The 25,185-nt window shown below is 43.6% G+C and overlaps 1 protein-coding gene across 15 annotated transcripts in view; it reads right to left on the bottom strand.

Moving 5' to 3' along the window:
- Positions 1 to 25,185, bottom strand: part of sox5 (SRY-box transcription factor 5) — a 184,448-nt gene that overhangs the window by 45,612 nt on the left and 113,651 nt on the right. For all 15 annotated transcript variants that reach the window (XM_026363642.1, XM_026363646.1, XM_026363643.1 and 12 more), the window contains one exon: positions 17,289 to 17,511. In XM_026363642.1, the coding sequence (XP_026219427.1) occupies positions 17,289 to 17,511 (223 nt within the window). The remainder of the gene's footprint in view (positions 1 to 17,288; positions 17,512 to 25,185) is intronic.

Genomic DNA, 25,185 nt, shown 5'->3' with positions numbered 1-25,185 from the left:
CAAAAATGAAGGGGTGAAGGAGATTAATAGAAGAGGGAGAGACAGGAAGTGTGAGTGTTCAGTATGGAAGGTGGGCAAATATTTGAGTAAGTGTTCATATTAACTCTTACAATACAGTTTTACCCATTCGTATCTTATTAGGAACAATATAAAGATGTTTTAAAAACTTGTTCTGTTTCGCTGGTTTTGACTTTTTGTATCTGATAAGCTGGGATTCCTGCTGTGGTATTTTCATGTAAAAGCGCATTAATTCATCTAAGGCTGATGTTCCGATTCTGATCCCATACGGTTGAGAGGGATTGTGGGGGGGGGGAAGAAAAAAAAAACAGAGGAGGAGGGGATGCTGACAATAACTCTGGAATCGTCGGCTATTATTTTGGCTCATTGGCTCAAACGGAGTCAAGCTGCTGCCCTGCAGCCGAGCCAAAACAACCCCGTCCACCTGCCGAGAGAGAGACAGAGAGAGAAACAGAGAGAGAAACAGTGTGTGTACGTGTGTGTGTGTGTGTGTGTGTGTGTGTGTGTGTGTGTGTTAGAGCGAGCCCCCATCCGGCTTTTGGATCCACAGTGAGCTTTTGGTTCAGAAGCTGCTGGAGAGAGAGAGAGAGAGAGAGAGATGGGAGGAGACTCAGCCTCAGTCCAGCTTGCGCTGACCCACCTCACAAACAATACCATCTCTCTCTCTCTCTCTAACTCACTTTCTATTTTTCACTCAGACATTTTGTCCTGAGTCACCACAAGCGGCCAGCTCTATTTTTCCTATTATCTCATATTTGTGAAGACTGGAGACCTTTATAGGAAAAGAGAGGGAGGGATGGTGAGGAGGAGGTGGAGGAGGAGGAGGTGGAGGCAGAGAGGGGTGTGTGTGGAAAGAGAGAGAGGGAGAGCGAGCCCTCGGGTGTACAACAAAGGGGCCTCTGTGCCAGCGCCAGTCCCAGCCGGGGCTCAGAGGAGGGTGGAGGATGAAGGAGGAGAGTGAAGATGATGAGGAGGAGGAGGTGGAGGGCCCACAGGAAAGGGCCCTGGCTTGGGACCGCGGTTGGCCCTTACATCCCGAAAAACAGGCTCCACATTGACTTGGACCTTGGCAGCCATGGGGAGTTACCAGCTACTCCCTCCCCTCCTTCCTTCTCCATTCTCCTCTTCCACCCTCCCTCCCCGCTAAACTGAGCAGGGGTCAGCACTGAATAAGCAATTATACAAGCACTGGTGAAATTTGTCTAAGTCTGCCACCCTGAACACTGAAGTATTGAGATGGAAGGAAGGAGAAACGGAGAGGGAGAGGGAGAGCAGAGATGTGTGGTGACTTGTGTGGCCAAAACTCATTCACTGACCGAGAACCAAAGATGTTTACATATGATAGAAAGATTAGCTTTTAACCAGATGAAATCAAATTAAACGGGTTATCTTAACTGAATTAAAGGCCAAGTCAGAGACGTATAACAGAACTGGGTTAGTGGGTTACATTCTTTTGATTCATAGCACATCCATCTCTTAATGTTTCCAGACATGATGAACAAATCAAGTAAAAACTTTTTACTCTGAATCTCTTAATCAAACATCTACTTCCACTTCTGGGTTGTACACAGTTAGAAAAACAAAATACCTAACTTAAGTCTTTCAGTAGCAAAAGGTTCCAACTTTATCTGACTGGATCGTCTACATTATGGAAATGTTAAAAGAAAGTTCAGAAAAGCAGAATTTGTAATAAAACTCTTCACTTATTTACACCCTCTTGATACTTCAGCTTTTGCTTTTCAGTCTGGCTCCTTCCCTCGCGCTGACGGAGCCAACATACTGCATTATGAAATGATGATGTTGATATTTTGATGATCAATTCATGTCTGGTTGAGCTGGGCCATGTGTCTGGACACATTTTCATCAATTCCTTCTAAAGATGGTCCAATTGCTCCTAAGCAGTAGAGGGCCATGCCAAGATTACGGGCAGTCTCTTGTCAAAAAAATACAGAAAAAAACAAACAGGGGCACTATATGACGGTTTGAGGGAGGAGACGGAGATAGAGAGGGAGTTGTATCAAAAAGCTTTTTGTCCAAGACCACCTCGCACCACCACCTCCGCAAGGTTAGCCGCTAAAAGTACCAATTACTGGCTTGTTGTTGGGGAGAACAGAGCTTGGCAACAGTTGCCGCGGTGGCTGGGCCTCTGTGTAAACACTAAAATCCCTCTCCTCCTCCTCCTCCTCCTTACTTTCTAGCCCCCACCCAGTGCTCCCTGTCTCCCAGTGAAGCAGAGGATGGAAACAAGAAAGAGACAGAGAATGTGTGTGTACAGTATATCTATATATGTATATGTGTGTGTGTGTGTGTCAGAATCAGTCCCTGGTTGGCCTCAAAGTCTACAGTGACTTTTCATTCAGAAGCTGCTCCAACTTTTATTATTAATAAACACCCAGACTATTAGGCAGGCTTAAGGGGGGGACACCAACTCACATGGACACACCCACACCCACATACACACAAACTGTAAGTATCTGGCACACACTCACGCACTGAGTGACACGACTTCTAGGAGTTGTAAGACTGTTATGCACCTTGCAAAAGTTGGGCGAAGCAATAAGGGACATATGGTCCTCCGCCTAAAGTACGGTGACAATCGCAACACTTCTCTAAACACGTTTTGGGGCAACACACCTGGTAAGAGGAAAGTGCAAACACACTCACACACAATTCACTTGCCAAAACACCTAACGACTAACCACAGAGAGGGCTTTATTTTTGTCTATTTCAAGTTTTAGAGAGAGAAAAAAAAAAAGGACAAGTGGGTTTTTTCTCTCATGTAAATGTGAGACGACTGTGCTGCAAAAATATCAAAAAAAAAAAAAAAAAAAAAGGAATTTAACTCATGCAAAACAACAGATGTAGTAGGATCTTTTTTCATTCTAATATTAGGGGGTGTAAGGATGTATAGCAACATGTTTCCATTAAATATGACGTTCTAAGAATAGGCCACAGCACATAAAGCGAACATTTACAAGGGTGTCAGTCAACAGTTTAATAAATTGAAAATCCATTTATCTGAATACAGAGTTCTGCCCTTCACTCCACTGCCTTTTCCTAACAGATGGTGTTGTGGGTGCTTATGTCCAATTTGATTTGAACCAAACCCTCAGCCAATTTTTACACTGGCATGAAATCTCAGCGAGCCAGATCCACACACTGGCAGTCAGAAATAGCAGCGGAGAGGGCGCGACATTGTGAAAGAACGATGAAGGGCAAAATCTGGAGCGACATTCGAGAAAGTCGCACAGAAACTTTCCTCGTTGTTTCGTTTCACTTGTGAGCGTTGTTGTTGTTGTTTTTTGTTTTTTGTTTTTTTCATTATTTCTCTCTCCCCTCCTCTGCATGTTGTTTTTGTGCCGAGCTGGAGAAATTAGCGATGCTATCTTAATGCTGTATTTTTGCAGGAGACAGAGAAACATTCCTTTCACACACACACACACAGACACACACACAAACACACACACTATTTCCCCAATTGCCTCTGTGACCTCCATTATCATTAAATGGTGTTTGATAGCATCTAGACATTTGAATCCGCTGTGGACTAATTCAGCCCGGCCCCTGATAGCCGCTGCCACTGCACCTTATTAGGGACAAGTTATGGGACCAAACACGGATCCCATTTTCATTTTACTGCCTCATTCTTTACAAGCTGACGAGACGAAGAGTCAACTGTGTTGGTGATAACCACCAAATACTGCCAGCTAATTGTCTGGTTAACAAACAGAGCCTCTTGGGAGACTTTTGAATAGATAAGAGAGGTTCATATGCAACATGTATTTAAAATTAATTCACTGAGGCTCCTTTGAAAAGCTACTCTGACAAGTATCCTAGCTGCTCCTGCTGCTTTCCCTATGAATGGTATGAATCTAAACTTAAACAAAAAACTAATAAAGCATTATTTTACCTTTAGTTTTTAAGCAGTTGTAAATGCCAATGAATTAAAAATGTTTGAGGCAGTTTCAAAAGTGCACAGTGGTCAAAGAGTTTTCTCAAACAATGGAGGATCATGATGTAATCTTTCAACTAAACCATGCAAATCACAAAAATTCAGTTTAGGTCACTTACTGAGCCATACAGATCTAATTCGAAAATTCCTGATATCTTTAGCTTGGTGGAAAAGTCTGATTTATGTCAGTGAGCCATGAGCCAACCCAGGCCAAAAAAAATGTAAAAAAAAAATCCCTCAATAAAAGGTGTGTTCTGCTCTCTTAACGTGATGTCGGGGGGAAGAGAGGGTTAAAAAGTCGGGGGCCGGCACTCTCTTAATGCACGCACATCTCTCCCTGTCAAAAGCATCCTGTTAAAGTAGGCCAAGGCATGTGTATCGGTGTGTGTGTGTGTGTGTGTGTGTGCGCATGTTGTACACAGTGGCTCCGGCTGCTGTAATGGAAAATGACACTTGCAATCTGTCTCGTGGCAATAACCCCTCTTCAGTGCTCTTGTCTCCACTTCACACACACACACACACACACACACACACACACACACAAGCACGTGCACGCGCTCGCAATGTCTCTGTCACTGAAGCAGCCCCCGGGCCGTCCTTGTCACTGCACAGCTTTATTGCATCACTTTAACGTGACAACAAAAGAAGACATTGTGTATTGGGCCTGCCATGTATAGGAGGGGAATAGAGCCATGCATTAACTACGAGAGAGACAGACGGAGAGCACACACACGCACGCATGCACGGAGAGTGCAGCATTTTCTCTTGCGAGTCCTGACACTTTTCGTCTGCCTGTCAAAGCAATGACAGAGAGACGGACAAAACAGCACAACGCTCTTGACACACTAATGCTACTTTGCATGTTGGAAGCCTATTCTAACCGGGCTGAGCTGCGACTTTAACCTCCCCTGCACTTGTGTGTGTTTGTGTTTGTGCATGTGAGACTGATGCATAAAGACTGTTATTTCTGATGCTATCATAGTTTTGGCCCTGTGTTGGCTGTTTGATTGACAGTTGGCTTGGCTTTAGAGTGGCTTTGCTTTGCCGGACGGCGGAGGCGGGACCCGCCTAGTCCAGTTAACGCAGAAGCTGTTGACAAGTGCAAACACACTCTCACACGCACACGCACACACATGCACACACACAAAGTTCTCCATCTATTTATGTGTCTGAGTCTTGATATCCGTCATGTCTCTTTTTTGTCTTTCTTCTCTATGTGTGAATGTTTGTTCCATCTGTGAGCTGATCGGCTTGAGACAGAGCACGCTGTAAAGTCTTAAGAATAGCCCACATTGTCCTGTGTGCTGCTCAAAGATAGGGCGACAGACATGTGAGAACCATTAGACCAATGGTAACAACAGTCCAAACAGCAGAGGAATGCTCTGCTGACTAGCATGTGTGTGTTTATGCTTGTGTGCCTGGCCTGTTGGAGCCTTACGAGTCACTGTGCTCTAATTATCCGCTCACGTCGACGTCTCTCCCTCTAAATCTCTTTCCACAAATTTCTTGGCAAGGTCCCATTCTGACCATTTTTAGGTAAAGTTTGATTGGTAAATGAGATTTGACTCATCAATAACAGTTGCTGCTGCTGGTTAGTTCATAGCATAGTCAGAACACTTATCCATCTGTGGCCAACAAATCTGAGGGTTGGAACTTACACAAATGTAATAACGTGGTTGGCTATTTTTAAATCAAATTTTTTTTTAAAATACATACATTAATAAAAGTGTACTGGAAAAAAGCTGAACTTCTAGTTGATAAAACAGGACTAAAGGGGCATTCCACTTTTTTTTTTTTTTTAAATCTGAATTGCAGCTTCCTTGTCAGGAGGTGCATTATACAACTGAACACAGTTGATCATTGTCTTCTGTGCTCTGAAGATGTTCAAAGTTAAAAGCATAACCCTAATGATGTCAGGGTAATGTCATTGAGGCCTGAAGTCTTTCTTGATTGTTGACATTTTCTAACAGAAAAACGTCAGGCATGGTGTTTGAAAGAATTGGGCCTTGGAGGAAACAGCTGATTGGAGTATTTCCCAAAACAATGATTAAATAAGAATTCCTCACACCAGTGAAAATATCTAAATATCTTCAATTCATCCTATTATGGTTTGTTTTCATGAAATCAATCTCATATTAATAGGAGGCTAACGGTGTTGTAGTTTTTTATTTATTTATTTTTTGTTTCAAAACCTTTACCGACATTCTTTGCATCAGTGCTTCTTTTCTTCCTGAACATTCCTTTCGGTCTTTGACCCCATCCTCCTCCTCCCTCTATCATTCCCCTGACAAGACACCCATGACTCTTTGAGTGGGCTAATTGTACACACTTAACAACGTTTGGCTCAGCAGAGAGCAGAGACTACAGTGGGGTATGATAACCTTGGCCATAACCTTGTTAGTGTAATTAAACAAATGCTCGTTAGGGCAAAATATGGTTCGGTCAGTGGGCTACAAAGGGGGTAGAGATCCCGCGTGCGCCTGTGTTTTCACACAGTAAAGTGATACTTTGGGGGCAGGGAGAGCTAGACAGAGGGCTCAATGTTAGAGAGTGAGCTGGTTATGTTTGCATTTGGGTGTAAGAGTGTGTCAGACAAACCGACATGACCTCACAAACAAGTGTCCAGTGTCTTAGTGTGGACGGCTCCTTGAACCAGTATCACAAGACTGTCTGTAGTGTGAAGCTTGCAAAAAAAAAAAAAGAAGGAATACATGAGTTCATTTTAAGTGTGTGAAAGCGTGTTAAAGAGAGGGAGAGAGTGAGCGAGGAAGAAGAGACAGACACTGAGCGGGAGGGAGATAAAGATAGATCAAAAATCTGCCAGAAGGAAAAGACGGATAGTGAAATGCTTCCCCCAATACGCTGTAATTGTGAATATGTGTGTGTAGGAAATGGAACAAGACACCAGCATCACCCCTCCAAAGCCTGCAACACACCATCTGACACACACATACACACACACACACACTCACAGACAGGAAACTTGCAAGCCCCACCCACACGTAACAGAGCCCTAAATAGCGCTGTTACACACCACTGATCATTGATATTCATAGTTAATCATCATTTTACTCACAAATTACAACAACAAGAATCCAGATTCTAAATCGAAGCAACTCTCAGGCAGATATGGGCTGCGAGCGTAGGTAGAGAGCCAGTGCCAAAAAAATACGGTGACGCATGCAAGACACAGAAACACACACAGATCATAGACGTATAAGGTGAATATTTTATTGTTCAAATGAAGCAGGGAAGGATGAGGGCAGTAAGAAAAAACTTCTGACAGGTGCGTACTGTCTGTACATTCGTGAGTGTGGTGACTACAGTCAAGGCTGGCTGAATGTTTTGGAGAAAAGAAAGGAACAAGTGAGTGTGTACAGTGCACAGAGGAAAAGAGGGAGGGTGAAGGTGGGGAGGTAGAAATCATGAGTTGCCTTAGGAATGGAGAGTTTCTCTAACAGTAAACACAGTTACAGACCGAGCTAATACAAACAAGCCTTACTAAAGGCTTATTCACGGAACACAGAAGCAAATCTATTACTGTCTGTTAAAAATGTGTTGTGGTAAGATAAAAAAAAAAAACAGGCGATGAAACGCAGTATTAGTTTCATGTTTTGCATTTCAGGTTAACTTCAAATAAGGCTGTAAATGCATTTGCTCACAATTTAGTTCACAATGTTACTTGTAGTCTTTAAAAATCACAAGATTCAAATCTACAAACAGCTGAAAATCCGAATCGCATCAGAAGGCACTGAAGACAGAAGAAAAACTTTGCTATAGCAACTCAGTCTATGCATTAATGATCATTGTAGTATTGTGTCATAATGTCACTTTTGGAAAGGCTACAGAAACACACACCTGGGTTACAGACAAGATTGGCATACAGCAGCTGATTTGCTTCGTGGGTATTACAGTGAGCCAAGAGGCCCAGTGTTTGTGTGTGCGTGTGTGTGTGCATGTAAATGTTACCCTGTGTGTGCACGGCTGCATCTGTGCGTATGTTTGGATGTTTGAATATGTGTGTGTGTGTGTGTGTGTGTGTGTGTGTGTGTGTGTGTGTGTGTAGGTGACAGCTCCAGCCCCAAACTGACTGGCATCTGGCAGTGGCAGTTGTTTTAACAGCTGAGCTGACAGCATTAATCCGAACGCACCCAAATCAAAAGGAGACAACACCTGTTCGCTGCTCCTGAGCCCAGGCGAGGAAGAGATGAGGGGAGAGGGAGCAAGCAGAGAGAGAGAGAGAGAGATGGAGAACGAAGCATGAATGGAGGCTGAAAGAGATGGAGGGGGAGTGATTAGAAGCAGGTGGAGATAGTGACAGGGACAAAGGGAGCTAAGAGGAGAGGGATGGAGGGAATGTAGCAGGGAAAAGAAATAGAAGCAAAGATGGAAAGCAAGGGATGAGAAGGAGAGGAGAAAAGAGAAGGATGAGATAGGAGAAAAGGAAGGGACGGCGGGGGGAACGATAAGAGCGGGCACGCTGCCAGGCAACACACGGCACTCTTTCCCCTGAGCAAAGCGGAAAGGGGCAGTGGGCCAAAGTAGGAGGGAGGGTGAAAAATACAGTGAAGGGAGGGGAGGAGAGAGGTGAATGGATGGAGAGATAGATCCCACAGGGTAAGAGAAAGAGAGAGAGAGAAGCATGGTTAGACAGAGAGGGAGTTAGCGGTGAGAGCAGCCAGGCAGGCAGACAGAGAAGTACAGGTGATCCATCCACAGGAGCATCAAAGCTGTCACATGAGTTGCTGGTGAAGACGGTTCTGTTAGCCGAGCAGCAACAAGGGGGAAAGAATAAAGCAGAGGAAAGGGGCTGCTGGAGATGGTTGTCTCCAACAACATCTGGCTCAAATAAGGCCAGACTGCATTGTGGGCTAGGGGTCGCGACCCCTGAGGCTTACAACACAGACACCACCACTTCATCTGTAGGACCCACCCTGTGACCAGCCAGCCAGGGGTTAATTAATATAGACCCTGTGGCTTCAGAGACTGACACACTGATTGGCTGGGTGACTGGATATCTGACTACCAGAGTGGCTGACTGTGTGAGTAGCTGGCTGATGTAATTCAAAACTGGCTTCCCCGCTAGCTGACTGGCTGACATATTGAAAGACGGACTGAGTAACCAACTGCCTGACTTGTTGCTCTCTGAATGACTGACGTGCTAAAGCTACAGAACAGTATACACACTTCTTGTCTCTCCATGTAAGAGGGAGCGGAAACAGTACGGGGTGGCCTGTGGGTGGTGATTATGTGGGTTGTTGGCGTGTGTCCATTCGCTATTCCCGATGCATCATGGGTAGCTGTGGCTCCTTGGTCAGGTCAGGCAGGCTGGTGTGTTCGTCATCAAGTGTGGGGAGACATACTGTGTATGTGTGTTTTTATAGATTTGTGTAAGGACAATCTAATAAGAGCTATGTATACAGTGATACAAACCGATTCCACGCCTCCACTCAGGCTGTTAAAGGCCCTTTACATCCATGTCAGGCCTTAAATCCTTTGCTGGATGCTACTAACATGGGTGACAGGGGACTACAGCTCTAAAGCAGATTGTACTACTTTATACTTAAGTACTAAACAGAGGAAACTGGGTCACACACATACATGTTAACATGTAATATGTAGAATGTAAGACACAGGATTGCCTGTACACATATATAGCATGAGCATAACATATACTGTAGGTACACACTCTGAATCTCTTGCTACTAAGCTCTAACAGAGCTTATTTACAGTCTATTTAAAGTACATTATAGCCTTCAGCAAGCTTACGTGCTGCAATGAAGTTGCCAAGAAAGAGTAGATCCCACGGTATAGGACCTGTTTGTCCAAGTGTATACATACATATGGATACATTATTCACTCGCTTTTACCTGAAAGGGCCAGGACATTTGCTTAAAGATGATCATCTTTGCATCTATGATATCACAATGTAGCCTGATTGATTTGCTTAAGTAACTTAAAAATCATCCTTTCAAAGCTCTATTTCCTGTATTGGGTTCTTCTGCCTGTGTATATATTGATTCACGGAGGACAGCAATATAAGAAAGTGTTCCATAACACTTTACAGATTCGTAATTTCCTAATGCTCTCCTGGGAAAACTATGAATCACTGTTTAATGTGGCGCTAACTATTCTGCGAGTAAAAAAAAAAAAAAAAAAAAGGAGGGTTCAACTGGAACATGTCCAATTTGTTCATTCCAATTAATTACTAACCAAGAGAGTACTTTAGTCTGTGCACAGAAGGTCAGCTGAACAAGTAAAAATGGGAAGCTTGTCTACAGGGAAGCACACGATCTAACAATGTTTCAAATAATTAAGGAATAATAAAAATTAATAAATTCCCTTAAGTATACATGGAGGACTTGTAGCCCTGGAAATTGACAACTGCTTCCAAACTAAACACAGTTAACTAAATGTTGACTATGCAACTGATTCCGAAATTTGCCTCTGTTTTTCCTATAATTAGCACTAAATTACATACAGCAGAGTAGTCTGTTCCAGGAAACTTCCTTGCAAATAAGAAACATGTAAAACTAAGTCTTCCCAATTGTTCTTACTTACCTCGTAGTATACATCTATGAAAAGACATAAGCGTACTTAAAAGTAATGAATACATAACTTGCAACAACCCACATATTTGCTCCTTCCGTGCACAAACTTTACAGAATTTGCATCTTAATGGAAACGTCTGGAAACCTTGCAGCAAAGTGATACCTGTTTGGCTATGGCGCAATGTCAAGACGAAAAACCAAGAATTTCATTTCATAGTGCGACATCCACCTACGCACAAAGTAACTGCTGGCATGTCACTAAACTACTTAGTGGAAGATGCTGGAAGTTATCAGCTAACTTGACAATTCTTCTTATAAAAATATTTAAGGGTGCAATCATCAGGGCTTTTGAAAACCTCTGAACAGCAATTCCTTTCCACAGTGATTCTCAGAATGTTTTGTTGCTTAAGTGCCTCAATGAAAATTGTTCAGCTGCATTTCATATCCTTTTGGTAAAGTAAGTGAGGGACAATTGAAAGTCGGCGCACTTTACACAAAACTCATTAATCTTGCAGCCATTTTGCAGCATAAAAACATTCCTCTGTCTCTCCATGGGAATGGAAGAAAAGACCAAGGAAGGGAGAAAAACAACAACAGGGCAGACAAATGAAGAGGTTATGAGAGAGCTGAATAGATAAATCATGAATTCCACTCATTTGGTCATGGGACATGGTGTTTAATGGACTTGAATGGATGGATACCAAATCACTGGGGTCTGTCTAATATTTGGGAGTCAGTGACAGGAGGCCTTTATTCGGGACAGTCTGACTCACACAAATACACACTTACACTGAGACCTAAACATATTCATATGGTATGCATGTCCACACAGTAAATGCACAAATACTGTACATTTATGCTGCAAAGAAGTGTACCTACATAAACATCCTTCTTATGCCTCATGTCACCAGATATCAACACACACACATACAAACTGTGACTATGGCACAATAGTTAAGCTACAGAAGCCCTGGCTGATTCATGAATCTGAGGCCTTTAACTTAATGCCACACTGGGAGGCCAGTAACACACACAGACACACACACACCATCAGGGAAACCCCAGGACCCTCTCGCTTCTTTCTAAGCACCTTTATGCCCACGTATTGAACAAAAGCTGGGGGATTGCTCCCCCTCAAACACACACACACATACTATTCATGTCCTTAATATCGCTCATCTGGATTGGGAAGAATGGTAGAAAGGAGTTTCATCCCCACTGATTGTCTCGTGCAAGGCTGGCGAGAGAATGCTACGTTGAAAAGCAGACGCAAAACAATTCAATAAGAAAAGTGACTTGAATGCGCCTTTCATCGAGCCAACAATGGCCGGCCCCACAATAGGCCTCAGGTTCACCCCATGACGTTGCCTGTTTCTCATGCCACAGAAGGAAAGAAAAAAAAAAAGCTCAAATTGACTCGACTGGAATTGTGAGCTACGTCCAAGATGATTTTACCCCTGTCTGCTACAAATGCAGTGAGGTTCACTGACACCTGGAGAAAGATAGATAACTTTTTTTTAGATAACGCTTGTTTTCTTAGATAAGCAACATGAACCAGGGGCTCTTTGCTAAAGGATGCCATTTTCCAATATGCTGATCTTTCGAAGAAGAGAACGTTTGAATTTTTCCACTGAATATTTGGATTTCCACCTCTAGTTCACGGGATAGGAGGTGTAGCATAAAACACATGAATCTCCTTCGTAAAGGGTTCAAGGCAGAGTTCGTTTCATAAGCCTGATGTCTACTTCTCTTTAGCAGATGCTGACTGTGTATTTAGAACTCTTTAATTGACAAACAGAACGACAAAATCGTGCTTTTTTTTTTTTTTGACTTGCCTGAACTCACTTTCCCGCTTTTAGTGAATATAAAAAAAAAAACCCTCTCTCTTTCAACCTCCCCCTCTGTTTCGTTTCTCTCGCCTTCCTTTTCCCAGCGTGAGAAGAATGATGGTGACAAACAATGGCTGTGAGAGTCCTGCTGCACTTCATGTTAATTTATACAACTAACTAATTACCAACAAAGGATGGAAATCACATAAAGACGTTTGCCCGCTCCCACGCTATTGGCTGTGAACCTTCAGCTGTATATGCATGTGTGCGTTGCAGTCTGCACATTCCCCTTAGGGATCTGCGCTTAAAAGTTGCAGGTCCTTGTGATGACTTGCATGGGCTGTATATGCCATTGTTGATGTTTTTAAATCTGTGTGTGTGTGTGTGTGTGTGTGTGTGTGTGTGTGTGTGTGTGTGTGTGTGTGTGTGTGTGTGTGTATGTGTTTGACATAAACCCCCAGATAGCAGAGCAGGAGGGATTAGGCAAAGTGGAAGGGAGGGAGATGAACTGATGGACAGATGAACGAGAGACTGCCTCGATCTCTCCACTTGTATGGTTCTTTCTCCCTCCCTTTCTTTCTCTCTCTCCTCCTTCTTCGACTTGGCAGAGTGTATCCGCCCTTCCCATTGTCACCCATTGGAGTGTATGGAGGCGTGAGGGAGCTCCGGCTACTGTGTGCTTGTGTCACACAATGGCCCCACCTAAGTGCTGTCCTATAAAATGCCTCAGCGCTCTCTAAAAGCGAGCCTCCCTGCCTTGAAAATAGATGAAGTGCTGTGCGTGCATGTGGGAGCGTGTGTTGTGTGACATCTGTCATTGAGTTGGCATTTTCAGTATGGAAACCAGTGCCTTGGAGCAGCAAGTATGCTCGGCCATAAAAACACCATTCTGGTTGACCTTAAGGTGGCCAGCGTCGCTGGAAACCTGCTCACTGTCTGCAGTGTGTGTGTGTGTGTGTGTGTGTGTGTGTTTGTTCGTGTCTCCTGTTTGTGTGTACATGTGTCCAGATCAAAGCCATAAAATATAGAGGCAAGGGTCTGACCCCTGAGCTGCACCCAATAAAACAACAAGAGTATTACCATTTGCTGACACCAACAATGTGCACACCAGGACAGGCAAGTGACAAGTACAGACACACAATGAAGCTCAGTGCAGAGTTATATCTTCCCATAGGAACCCTGCATGCAAAGTGACACAGCTTAATCTTTACATTACTAGAACATGAATGTGCACTCTACCGTTTAGGCCACCTCAAAATATGTACAATGGAAGTCTTGCAGACAAACATTTCTAGCTCAGGAACCATGCTAATTCCTATTTACAGCGGTGATTAGTGATAGTAACGAAGAAGAAAACAGTCCCAGAGGCCACGGAGCCCCAGTGATGGGGATCTCTAGCTGGGTAGAAGAGGGTCAACAGACGGGTCCAGAGATGGAGCTCAGCTGGCACTTAAAGAGAGCCACTTACAATCAAACCTGCCACCAAGTGAAAAGAGGAGAGGAAAGGAGAAGAAAGGAGAAAAGAGGAGAGGAGAGGAGATAAGAAAAGAGAAGAGAAGAGGAGAGCAGAGGAGAGGAAAGGAGAGGAGAAGAGATAAGAAAAGAGGAGAGGAGAGGAGAGGAGAAAAGAAAAGAAAAGAAAAGAGAAGAAAAGAGGAGAGGAGAGGAATGAGGCTGAGTGTCTGGTGAAAGTCCAGGGCAGTGGAGGCACCACTCCAGGGGCCGAGAGGAACATCTGTGCCCCATTTAGTGATGTTTCTCGTCCTTTTAATACCCCTCATTTTCTTCTCTTTCTCTTTGCAACTCTATGTATCTATCTATCTGTCTGTGGTGCCCATCTCTGTTCCTGCAGCTGGGTTAATATAGCATTGCTAGACCTTGCTCTGTAGCACAGGGGTCACAGGGGGTTAAATGGTGAGTCTAGGGGAACTGTCCAGCCCAGATGTGTGTGTGCGTGTGTGTGTGTGTTAAGCGGGGGTGTGCGCTTCTGTTCATCCTGAATGTGTGGCCATCTCTCTTGGGTGTGAGCGCTGACTCTCCTCTCAACCTCATGCCTCCCGCGATGCTCCACACTCTGCTCTCATTATTCCACGTAATGACACATACACACACTTGAGCACGAGCCGCTTGCCCAGCGCCTCAAGTCTGGCAATCACACACACACACACACACACACACACACATGCAAACAGAAATATGTACACACAAGGCAGTGTCATGGCATTCTCATCTCTGCTGTTCCTCCCTGTTGCTCCTGAAGAATTTATTGAAGACAGCAGCTAGTGTGTGTGTGTGTGTGTGCATCTTCGTACTACACTGGTGTGTGTGAGAGAGAGTGTGTATCTCCAGGGTAGCAGGTGGCCAGTAGAGTAAGACAGGAGATGAATGGCGAGAGCAGGGGAGCAGTGGAGCATGGTTGGGTCAGGCCATGGGGGACAACATGGCTAGTCATTTATTAGAGGCCAGCACAAAACAAACACACACACACACCTTGTATGCATGCGACTAAATGCAATAATTCCCCACGTGCACACATATCCCGTCACAAATACATATGCAAACACACATACACAAGTATACTGTTCATGCTCCCAAAGGCTTAAACAGCACACACATGCATACGCTGACCTACTATCTACAATCCTCCATTCATCTCGCCTAAGTAGAGCAACATTAGCCACAGACAGACACAAAACTATATCTTTCAAAGTTACACTTGTGCGTGTAGCTCAGGGCCTGCCTTCGATAAGTCAAGCTTCTCTTTCTGTTTCAAGATGTTTAACGTTTTCTGACCCATTTTGTGTTTTTGGCCCCTTGTTCACGTCCCTCCTGGTGTTAATGCTCCTACACCCAAATGTGTGTGTGTGTGTCATTGATCCAGCTGGAAGCAGTGTGTGTGTGTGTGTGTGTGTGTGAGCATGTGTGTAAGAGAGAGAGAGAGAGAGAGAGAGAGACAGAGAGAGAGAGCAGTAATATTCCAGCCCTTTCATAATGATTAAAGCCTTCATTAAATTTTCATCCCAACCTGCTGTTTGCTGCTAATGGCCTTTGTGAGCCACACAGCCAAACAATAGCTAGCCGGGCACAGAAAAGGGATTTCTATCTCGTGTTCAATACCGCCCATCGTCGTTCCCTCGCCACCCCCCCTCCATTTCCGTCTCTCTCTCTCTCTTCATCTCTTCTCAGCTTCCCTTTTCTTCCTTTGCTCTCTTTTCTTTCTTCCTTTCTCCTCTTGCTTGGCCTGGGTTTGTGTGTGTGTGTGTGTGTGTGTGTGTGTGTGTGTGTGTGTGTGTGTGTGTGTGTGTGCGGGTGCGGGTGCGGGTCTGGAGGCGCTGTGGCCCTTTTGTTAGCGCGTTTCATTTAAACGTGGGGCAGATAATGCTCCGAGGGTTGGTTTGGATGCTGCACCACTGTGGCACTCCGCTAATGGGGTCTGTGAAGACACTGCTCTTTCTCTCCTTCACTCCCTTCTCCTTATGTCTTTTGCCTTCTCCCTCTCCCCCTCTCTCCCCCTCTCTCCCCCTCTCTCTCTGCGCTGGCTGACTCATAAAGATCCATTATTGTTGTTTTTTTCCTGTGCAGCCAGTTCACGGGGTCCAGTGAAGCAGCGAACAACCCAAAACACACCTCAATTACAGCTCAGCTCGACAAACAGCCTGTTTTTTTTTTTTTTTTTTCGTTCTTTCGTTCCTTTTTTTTGTAAAATGTGCCACAACAGGCCTCTCTATCGACTGGAATAAAAACAACCAGGCAGCAAGAGCTGACCAGCATTCTCGGCCGCTTTGAAAACTTCACCGCAAAGCCCAGAAAATAAGGTTAACACATCGCAGGTTGAAACGAAAGCCTGTTGATGTACCGCGGGTGGGACACACACACACACACATTTGCCTTTAAGTGTGCTTGCACTTAAAGACAAATAGACAGCTGCACTGTTCTTTCACCTTTTGGGCACTGTGCTACTGCGGTTCACAAAGATGTTTGAACAGAAATCTCAGTGCACAGCAGTGGTGGATTTAGCAGCTAAAGGGGAAAGTATGGAGGTGTAGAAGAAGATCTAGTGGTTGTTTTCGCTTGCTTTAGAAGTGTTTGCAGGTCCACTCAGTTTTAAAGACCTGACCTAGGACCTATTTTAAAACTAACCTCCCCGTGAACCACATGAAACATTTCTTCAGCAATAAAACCCAGTATTATTTATATTGTCCCATCTTTCTAAAGGAGGCAGACACCTGTTGGTGTTCTTCTTATCACATTATCACTACTGCATGCAATTCATAGTGACTTAAGCACTTGTATATCTGCCCAGTGGAAATTAGAGTTGGCCACGGGCTAATTTTATCTCTTTTCTTGACTCCAACTGTTAGCCCAGGGATAAATTTGAGAATCAAATGTGGGGGCTGATCGAGCTACGTTATGTAGCCCTGGGCAAAAATCTGGTTTAGCCTCCTCAGCAGTCTGTGAAATGTTTAAGGGCTAAAATAGTAGTTTTATAAGGTGATAAGCTGCGTTTAACCCTTCGCTGATCATTCTGAGAAAGACTTATTATAGTAATGTGAGCATTTCCTCCTTGAAATCAAAGCTGGGAAACATTTGGAGAGTTATTAAGATATCCAAGTATGTTTGCAGGCTTGTCACACACTCGAGCATACACTACACCCACACACACACACACACATCTTATTTGTCAGGTTGTTGTAAATATGCAAAGCATTGTGGATAATAGGCCCTAACAGCTGATGATGCCTGTCTGTGTGCTGGAACAGGCTCGCCTCTCCTCTGAATGCGTGTGGGTTCATAACAGAGGGAGAGGAAGAAAGCGATAGAACCATAGAGGAAACAAGACCAAAAGAAGGATAAACAAGTGGAGCCAGAGTCAAGAGAGATGGCGAGGAGCTGCCGAGCGCACATCTGGCCGTGCAAATGTCCCCTTTCATCACTGACCTTCCGGCTCATTCTTGATCAGCTCCTCCATTTTGCGTTGTTTCAGTGTGTCCACCACGTCTGCCAGGCTGCCCTTGCGTCTCTCTGGAGTCCCCAGGGTGCCTGTGGCCGAACCCCCATCGCTGCAGGGTCGCCCCCCGCCTCCGCTTTCCTCTTTGCCTGGTGAGGTAGCGTTGTGCTGGGCGTAAGGACTCAGAGAGCTCCCCTTAGTGCCATCCTGGTCCTGGAGGATCGAGAAAAAAAAATTATTAGTTTGAATAATTACTTCAACTTTAAGACATAAACAAACAAGATGTAGAAGGAGTAAAAAAGGAGGAGGTTGGGGCTAAACTGGCAAACACCTACTCATTATCTCCACCCTGCTCTCCCTCACTTGCTCCCTTTATTCTCTCTATCTCTCCTTATCGTAGCCCAATGCAATCAACTTTTATCCCCAGCCAGTTATCTCAAGTTAGGGCGCACTTCTTCCTCTTCTTCTTCTTCTCTTGCTTTCTCCCTCACATCCTCTGGAATCTGCATTTGACTGAGTTGGAGGTACTTGACAGAACGAGCACATGAAACAGCAGTAAAACACGCACGCTCTCAGAGTCACGCTAACTCTTCATTACAAAGCCGCCGACGGCTCGGCTTTGAGGGACGTCCAAAGCTACTGTACCGAATCCCAAGCCCAAGTTTCTGTGCTGCGCTACTTTTGTCCTAAGATTTGCGACAATTAATGCTGAGGATGCAACTCCATCAAACAAAAACAACAACCAAAAAAAATCACAAAAATAGATCCTTTTTTACATTTATTTTTTTTTAAAAACAAAGCTTTGGAGCAGTGTCAAATCATTTCCATAAACTTATGAGAGGACTGAAAGGGGTAAAAAATTCACAACAGACGAAACAGCAATCAGCATGACAGCTACAAAATATAATATATACAGCTGAAAGTAAAGCTCTGTTGCTTTTGCCAAGCTGTCATGATAATTTATTATCCTGCTGTCGTGTGTCTAAAGTTTACAGTCTGAACATGTTCAGTTTTGACCTTTGGAAATCATGATACTCTCACAAATATAAAACATTACAGAAGACAGGGATACATTTTTTAGTTAAGTATGAGACATCTGAAAGTTTTCAGATTATATTTTCATATCCCTAAACGTCATAGATTGTGATATTTCTAATGCAGGATGACCATACTGTCATGTCCATATTATTTCATTACATCATTAACATTATTTTTACGTCTGAAAGGTGCCTTCACGTCCTTTAGATTTCAAGTAAGGTAAAACAAAAACCACACACAACAGCAGCTGGAAGGTAAGCACATTCCAGCATCTTAATCTTTGACCCAATAAAACCTGTGTTTGTTAGGACAGCCTGCATGATAGACTTAATACCAGCTCAGCCCAATTAACAGTGACACTGAGAGGCAGGAGGGCGTCAGCTTCACCGGAGGGCACGCGGACGTGATCTCTTTTGTCACACGCGCACATTTACACCGTTTGAATGTTTGTACAGAACAGTATGCATTATCTGAAGGCAGTGACGGACACAGAAGCACATACAGGAAACAATAACAGATGCGCTAAAGTGTGTGTTGTGCTGTTTGATTACAGACACGAGTGAGTCAATCAATCAGCCTACCAGCCAGTCTGTCAGCTCAGCTCTTTGTAGACAGGAGGGTCAATGGTCCACAGGGTTAATCTTTGGCTAAGCTGACTACAGTATGCGGTGTTCCACCTGAGACAGCGGCACACATATACAGTACCTCTGTTTGTCTGCGTGGGTGTGTGTGTGTGTGTGTGTGTGGGAGACACACAGATACAGAGAGCCACAGTGGTACATTCCAGCTGTATTAATGACATCTTAGTGTATTAAGGCGGAGATGGTTTTCTAATCATTAACTCGCAGGCTGCTGGTGGACGTGGCACTTAATACTGAGATCACAGTCCACAATGAAGTTATCTAGAGCCCAGATGACTCCACATTCTATCCTTCTGTAGACAAAGCTTTTTAATAAAAGCATCAATTTGACCATTTCTCCAAGCCAGGTCTTTCAATACCGACGTCTATCTCTTGCAAACTTTACAGTGCAGCAGACCACTATCACAGGGTGTTTTCTACACTGACTCTCTCTTTTGCTATGTGTGTTTTCACACTCTGAATAAGTCAGCACACTCAATAATTCACTAATTCTCTCCTCTGCATTGTGCACACACATTGTAACAGCAGGACAGAATGTGACAGTGATGATATGGCTATAGCGGTTGTGCATATATACTGTAGGATGTTGAGGGCCATGCTGCGCTGGGAGAGTGTCTTGTGATTTTAAAGCTCTCAAAGACTTTGCTTTTCCACTCAGCGCCTGATCAACTTACAGCTCGACCTGCTCCTGTCTTCATTCATTGCTCCTTTTTATTCCTTCGCCCTTTCCTGTTCTTCAGATTAGGAAAATTTCTGACTTCAAATGAGCGGCTTTGTGATTACGAGTTGCATCAGCGCTGGCACAACATGCAAATGTAGCGAGACACATGGAGAGAAGGAGTCAAAGCAGGTAGAAGTCAAAGAAAGACAGAAAGAAAAAGGAGAGAAAGAGAGAGGGGCAATGTTATTAGAGGAAATGAGAGAGTGAGTTGACTGAGAGGTACACGGAGATAGAGGGAGAGGGAGAGAGAGAGGAAGGCAGGCATCTTGAAGGCAGCGGTCACACCTGTCACATCCCATTTATCTAATCCAGCGCCTACTTAAAAACAGCCACACTCTTTCTTTCGAGAAAGATGTCGCGCAAACAAAACAAACAGAACAAGAATACAGCAGGGAGATGGGGGGTGCGGGTGGGGGAGGTGCGGGTTGGAGTTCGGGGGTGAGGGCTTGTCGGATGTCTTTGCTCTGTTGAAAAGCTGCCAGGGAGATGTCATCTCGCTGCGTCCAACAATGAAGGTCATTTCCCAATCAAAGGGAATTAGCAGGGAGCCGTGGCTTCTTCAAAGACCTGCTACATTAGGGCCCATGACATTATTTATGTGTGAAGTCAGACAGACAGCCTCATCCTGAAGGCAACTTAAATGGCTTATGATTTTTTTTTTTCTTTTTTTCATCAACCTCCCAGCATATAATCCATGTGCCTCGCTGGTGATTTGTGCTGCAAAGTCCAAAAGACAGAGGGATCAAAAAGACAAGACACAAGGACAGATTCTCTATTGTAAAGCCGCTGTCGTTCAGCTTAGGCGCGCGCACGGCGACGTGTTCCTATTGCTCCTCCGGTAACCTGGCTTGTGAAAACTTTTTCTCATCAACATGCATTTATTCAGAGGTACAAACAGAAATTCTGGATACTGTAAGCGCTCATTGCCCTCGTCTCGGTATGCATGTGTGCGAGCTGGTTTCTGCCATTTCGCTGCATGTATATGCGACACTGTGTGTGCACATAGCCTGTAGGTGTGTGTGTGTGTGTGTGTGTGTTTGTGTAAATGCGTGAGTGCATGTATGTATGTATTTATATGCACTGGATGTGGCAGGCTGGCAGTGTGGGCGGTTCTGCCTTTAGTTTGCAGATGTCAATTCTCTTCCAAATGACTGGAACAAAGTAAAAATTGCGCCTCACTCTCTTTATCCTTTTACTGCCTCTGCAATGGAACCGAATTAAACAACTTTTGTCTTCTTAAGCTCATCTGTGAGGGGAGGTTGGTTTAAAAACACTTAACTCTTGCCAGAAAAGAGGAAAAAAAAAATCCAAATGCTATTTTTTTCCTACAGCCAGCACAGATGCTGCTGTTCATGTTCTTTTTTTTCTATTCCTCCGTCTTCCCCCCTTCCTCCTTCTCTGTTGCCCGACAGAAGAAACTCTTTCTCGCTCCCTCTGCAATACCCTGACATGTCTTGAGCTGTGCAAGGTGTATGTGTGAATAACAATATTTGATGCTTGGCGTGTCGTCGTGGATCAAGGCATGGACAATGTGGCAGTAGGAAGAACTGGAAACAGCTGCTCAACTAAAATATGTACACAGAAACACACACCAAGCGAATGTCACTGATCACTCCTGCAGGGCGGTAAGACTTAGCTCTCTGCCAGAACTGCCAATCTCACCGACATACATTTAGCGCACCTCCAATACACTGCCAAACACACACACATAAACACACACACACATGCACACACATGGCAAATCCCTTTACATGCCATGGCTAAACACAGACACTGTCAGTTTTGATTTGGAGGTCCCCCAGGCTGGGACAAGCAGGCAAACATTACTTGTATCCTCCTGTTCCAAAATTGTTGAGCTTTACATTGGAAACCCTTCATTAAAAAATACATTCTACACTAAATAGATCATTATTTTAGTATATTAATATCAATGCTTATTATAAAAACAAATTAAAATGAATTGCCACTGTATTACTTACATTTTAATGTCCTAATAGATTGTCAAATGTAACGTATTGTCCAAGAATTGCACACTTGCCCTTTCCTTATCTCAAAACATGCAGCTGTATTTTCTGTATTTTAAATAGCGCTTTGGCTAAAGTGAATGCCAGTATATTTTACCACGACCCCTCGCTGTTGACAGGCAAGCGTGTGTTGATTCATTAGTGCATCACTGGCAAGAGAAATTAAGTGTGACCACTGTGTCTCAAGACTGCTCAATGACTGTGTTAAATCTGTCAAATTCACATGAGCACACACACATAATCACACATACAAATGACACAAAAAGAGGGAAAGAGAGGGCCTGTGGAGAAAAATGAATAAGAAATAATGCCTGATGAAATATCTTTATAGTTTTCTATCGTGTTAGCGGGCATCTCGCCTTTTAATGAAATAATTAGTGTTTGTCCATTAACACATTTATGAGAGAAGATGCTTCCTTCAGCCTGATGTGAAAATATTTTTCTCCAAGGAGCTGCAAAACATAGCAAATCAAAAAAGAAAGCAAGCAAGAAGAAGTTATTAAAAATAATATTGGTGCTTACACTGTGGACTTAAAGATAAGTCCCAATTTTCTCATGTGCTTCCTGAGGACTCAGGTGCTGCTTTTATCATAAATAAAGTAAAAAAATCCCTCTGTTTATAGCAGCAGTTGCTTCATAACTGGATTCGATGTTGATTGGCTGACCTCACCGAACTGCTACTTAAATCTTTCCCATCAGGCATTTGAGTGTGAGCTGCTTTCAGACAATCAGAGTCCAAATGCACGGTGAGAACTTCCCGTTCAGTAAAAACACCCTTTTAGCTAAACTACATTCATTTGCAAACCATTATGAACAACACTATTCTTACCCAGACCCAGGGTTTGTACAAAAACAAAATAAAAAAAAAAAGTGAATAATCCGACACATTTCAGGCTTTTAAAATATGGGTGTTTATCGTGTGAGTTTGTGTGTGTGTGTGTGTGTGTGTGTGTGTGTGTGTGCCTGCAGCTGCGGCAGGCAGGTAAAGTGGCCGGGCTAAAGCCGAGCAGGCAGGCGAGGAAGGCAGGATGAAGAGGTCAGTGTGTAACCGAGCACTTCTCCGCCGCCGTGTTAATTTACTATGACAAGATAAAGCTGTAATCCCCCACACCCCCCACCTCGCCCCTTTTCTCGCTCTCCCTCACTGCCTCACTTGCAAGTGAACTGGTCGCCGATGTGACATTTACTTCCCCCCTATCACTTTACCACAATTGCCCTGAAAGAGACAACCCCCGCACACACTGCCTCAGAGTCCCACCAAAGCCCCCGCCTGGTTATAAATCTCTGTCTCCATCTCGCTCTCTTCATCCACTCTTCGCTGACAGTCAGCTGGTTTGGGATTGGCGCCTTAAACCCCTTCACCCCCCTCCTCCATAAAAAAAAAGAAAAAAAAACTTTACATACATCTTACAACATGCCAAGCAGGCAGTCGGATAAGCCTCCATCCCATCCGCCAGGCTTCCTACTTAATAATCCACATCAACTATTATGTGACCCCCCCCAAACAAAAACGAAAGTCCACATAAATGCTCACATCACAAACACTGTCTTCGTTATGTTAAAGGCCTATGTGTGTCACTTAGAACTTCACAGTAAGTCAACGAGGACAACGATAAAGCCAGAATATTTATGACAGTAATGACTATATAGTTTTGTATTTTTCTGCAATTACCATACATAAATGTTTCATTAATAAACCAGAAGTAATCTAATCATTGTCTTTAACTGTATCAGATAACCCAGTGTATGTGGGTATACGTCTATGTTTGCTCGTGTGCGTGGTCCTAGGACTTTGGTTTACAGTCGGCACCTGCCACACACACAGTCCACCGCCATGGGAGGGGCCTGTGAGCTAATCAGCACTAATTACAGAATTAGCTTTCCGTTACAGCTCATAAGCACTGTTTCATTGTTTTATAGCGTGTGTGTTTATCGTCAGTATGGGGGAAAGGTCGACCGTCTTTATCAGAGTCCTGCTGTGATAACGTATGTACGAAGATGAGGGCCCACGAAAAGGTAACACAGCGTGCTGTGTCCTAGAATAAACATTGTATCACGTAAAAAGTGAAAACACACTCTTAGGAGTTTTAATAAAAACACAAAATAAGCACACTCAAGTGCTGCACATGCATTAATATGTTGTCCTATATATGACAAAATGTGTCATATATAGGACAACAAAGTCATCTTAAATGACGTAAAGGTAAACTTTACAATAGGTCACGTATACTGCGAGGCGCGCACTAATATTTAACATGAATCACACAGAAGGTGCAACTGTACAAATACATACACACACACACACAAGAACATTTACAAATACCAGGGCCATACATTCAGCACCATCGCACCAAGTCACACTTCATCCTGAAGAAAATGACTCACTGCTATGGCTCACAGTTCGCAGTCACGCAAATGTGCATCAAAAGGGCTCAAGGCGACGGCTGGTGACGCGCACATAAAAGCAAAAACATGTGTGCACCCAAATAGTAGCTTTCAACCTTCACTTTTTTTACCCATTTTTGGAGAAAAAAAAACAAAACAACAACAACCAAACAAGAATAATACTTCCTCCAGCTACTAAACTGCTTTTCACTCAGAGAAAGTGAATTTCTGCCACTTTAGAAATTTCATATCAGTTGTGATTCACCTATAAAAACAATTTCCATAAATGTAGTTTCTTTATTGTTTTTTGTATTGAGCTTTGAGATGTATATCAATTGTTTATTTCAATAAGCAAAAACATGTCTGTGTATCTAAAATAATTCAAATCATTCTAAACACATTTCATTCCCAAAATGACATTTTATATCCATTTCAAAAGACTAGCCAGATGTACCCACAAGTTTTTTAATTTACTGTCACAAAGGTGCTACCCAATTCTAGAGCTCTATACTTTGGGACTAGAGTCTATACTGTAGGACTCGATAATCTGAGCAGCGGTCTGCCTCCTGAGGGTCACTTTCAACCTTAAGCCTTTGATACACATAATAAGGGGCAAGTACAGGTTGTTTCAGGTGACTTGAGTACGCAGAGTTTGGCTAACTTTTCTAACGTAACACAGCTTGGTAGGAAACAGAAGGGAAGAGTGGCCAGAGTTTGTTCTACCCAAAACGCTTATATGGAAGGTCCTGGCTCCAAGTAGCCAAAAACATTGCTGACATATGGTGCCACTCTTCAAACCAGCTCCAGAGCAAACGTCACTAGGTGAAGTCATGCCTTGTTACATTCACTGTATTTACTGCATAAAGAGACCAGTTTTTACTGTAAATTGTAACATCTGGTGCGCTGGCTTAATACGTTCTAGCAGAAAGGAAAAAAACTGAAGTTAGATTTTTTTTATAATTTGTAGTTAATGTTATTTTTCTAATAAGAACACTGACACGTTTTTCAAAGTTTTTCAAATGAGGCAAAAGTTAATTGTTTTGACATGTTATGGAACAAAGACCTAACGCTCTAACAT

The sequence above is a fragment of the Anabas testudineus genome, chromosome 23 (assembly GCF_900324465.2).
Source record: "Anabas testudineus chromosome 23, fAnaTes1.2, whole genome shotgun sequence".
In the NCBI taxonomy this organism is placed as follows: Eukaryota; Metazoa; Chordata; class Actinopteri; order Anabantiformes; family Anabantidae; genus Anabas; species Anabas testudineus.
Note: the sequence above shows the minus strand (reverse complement) of the source record. Positions and strands in the feature narration are given on the sequence as shown.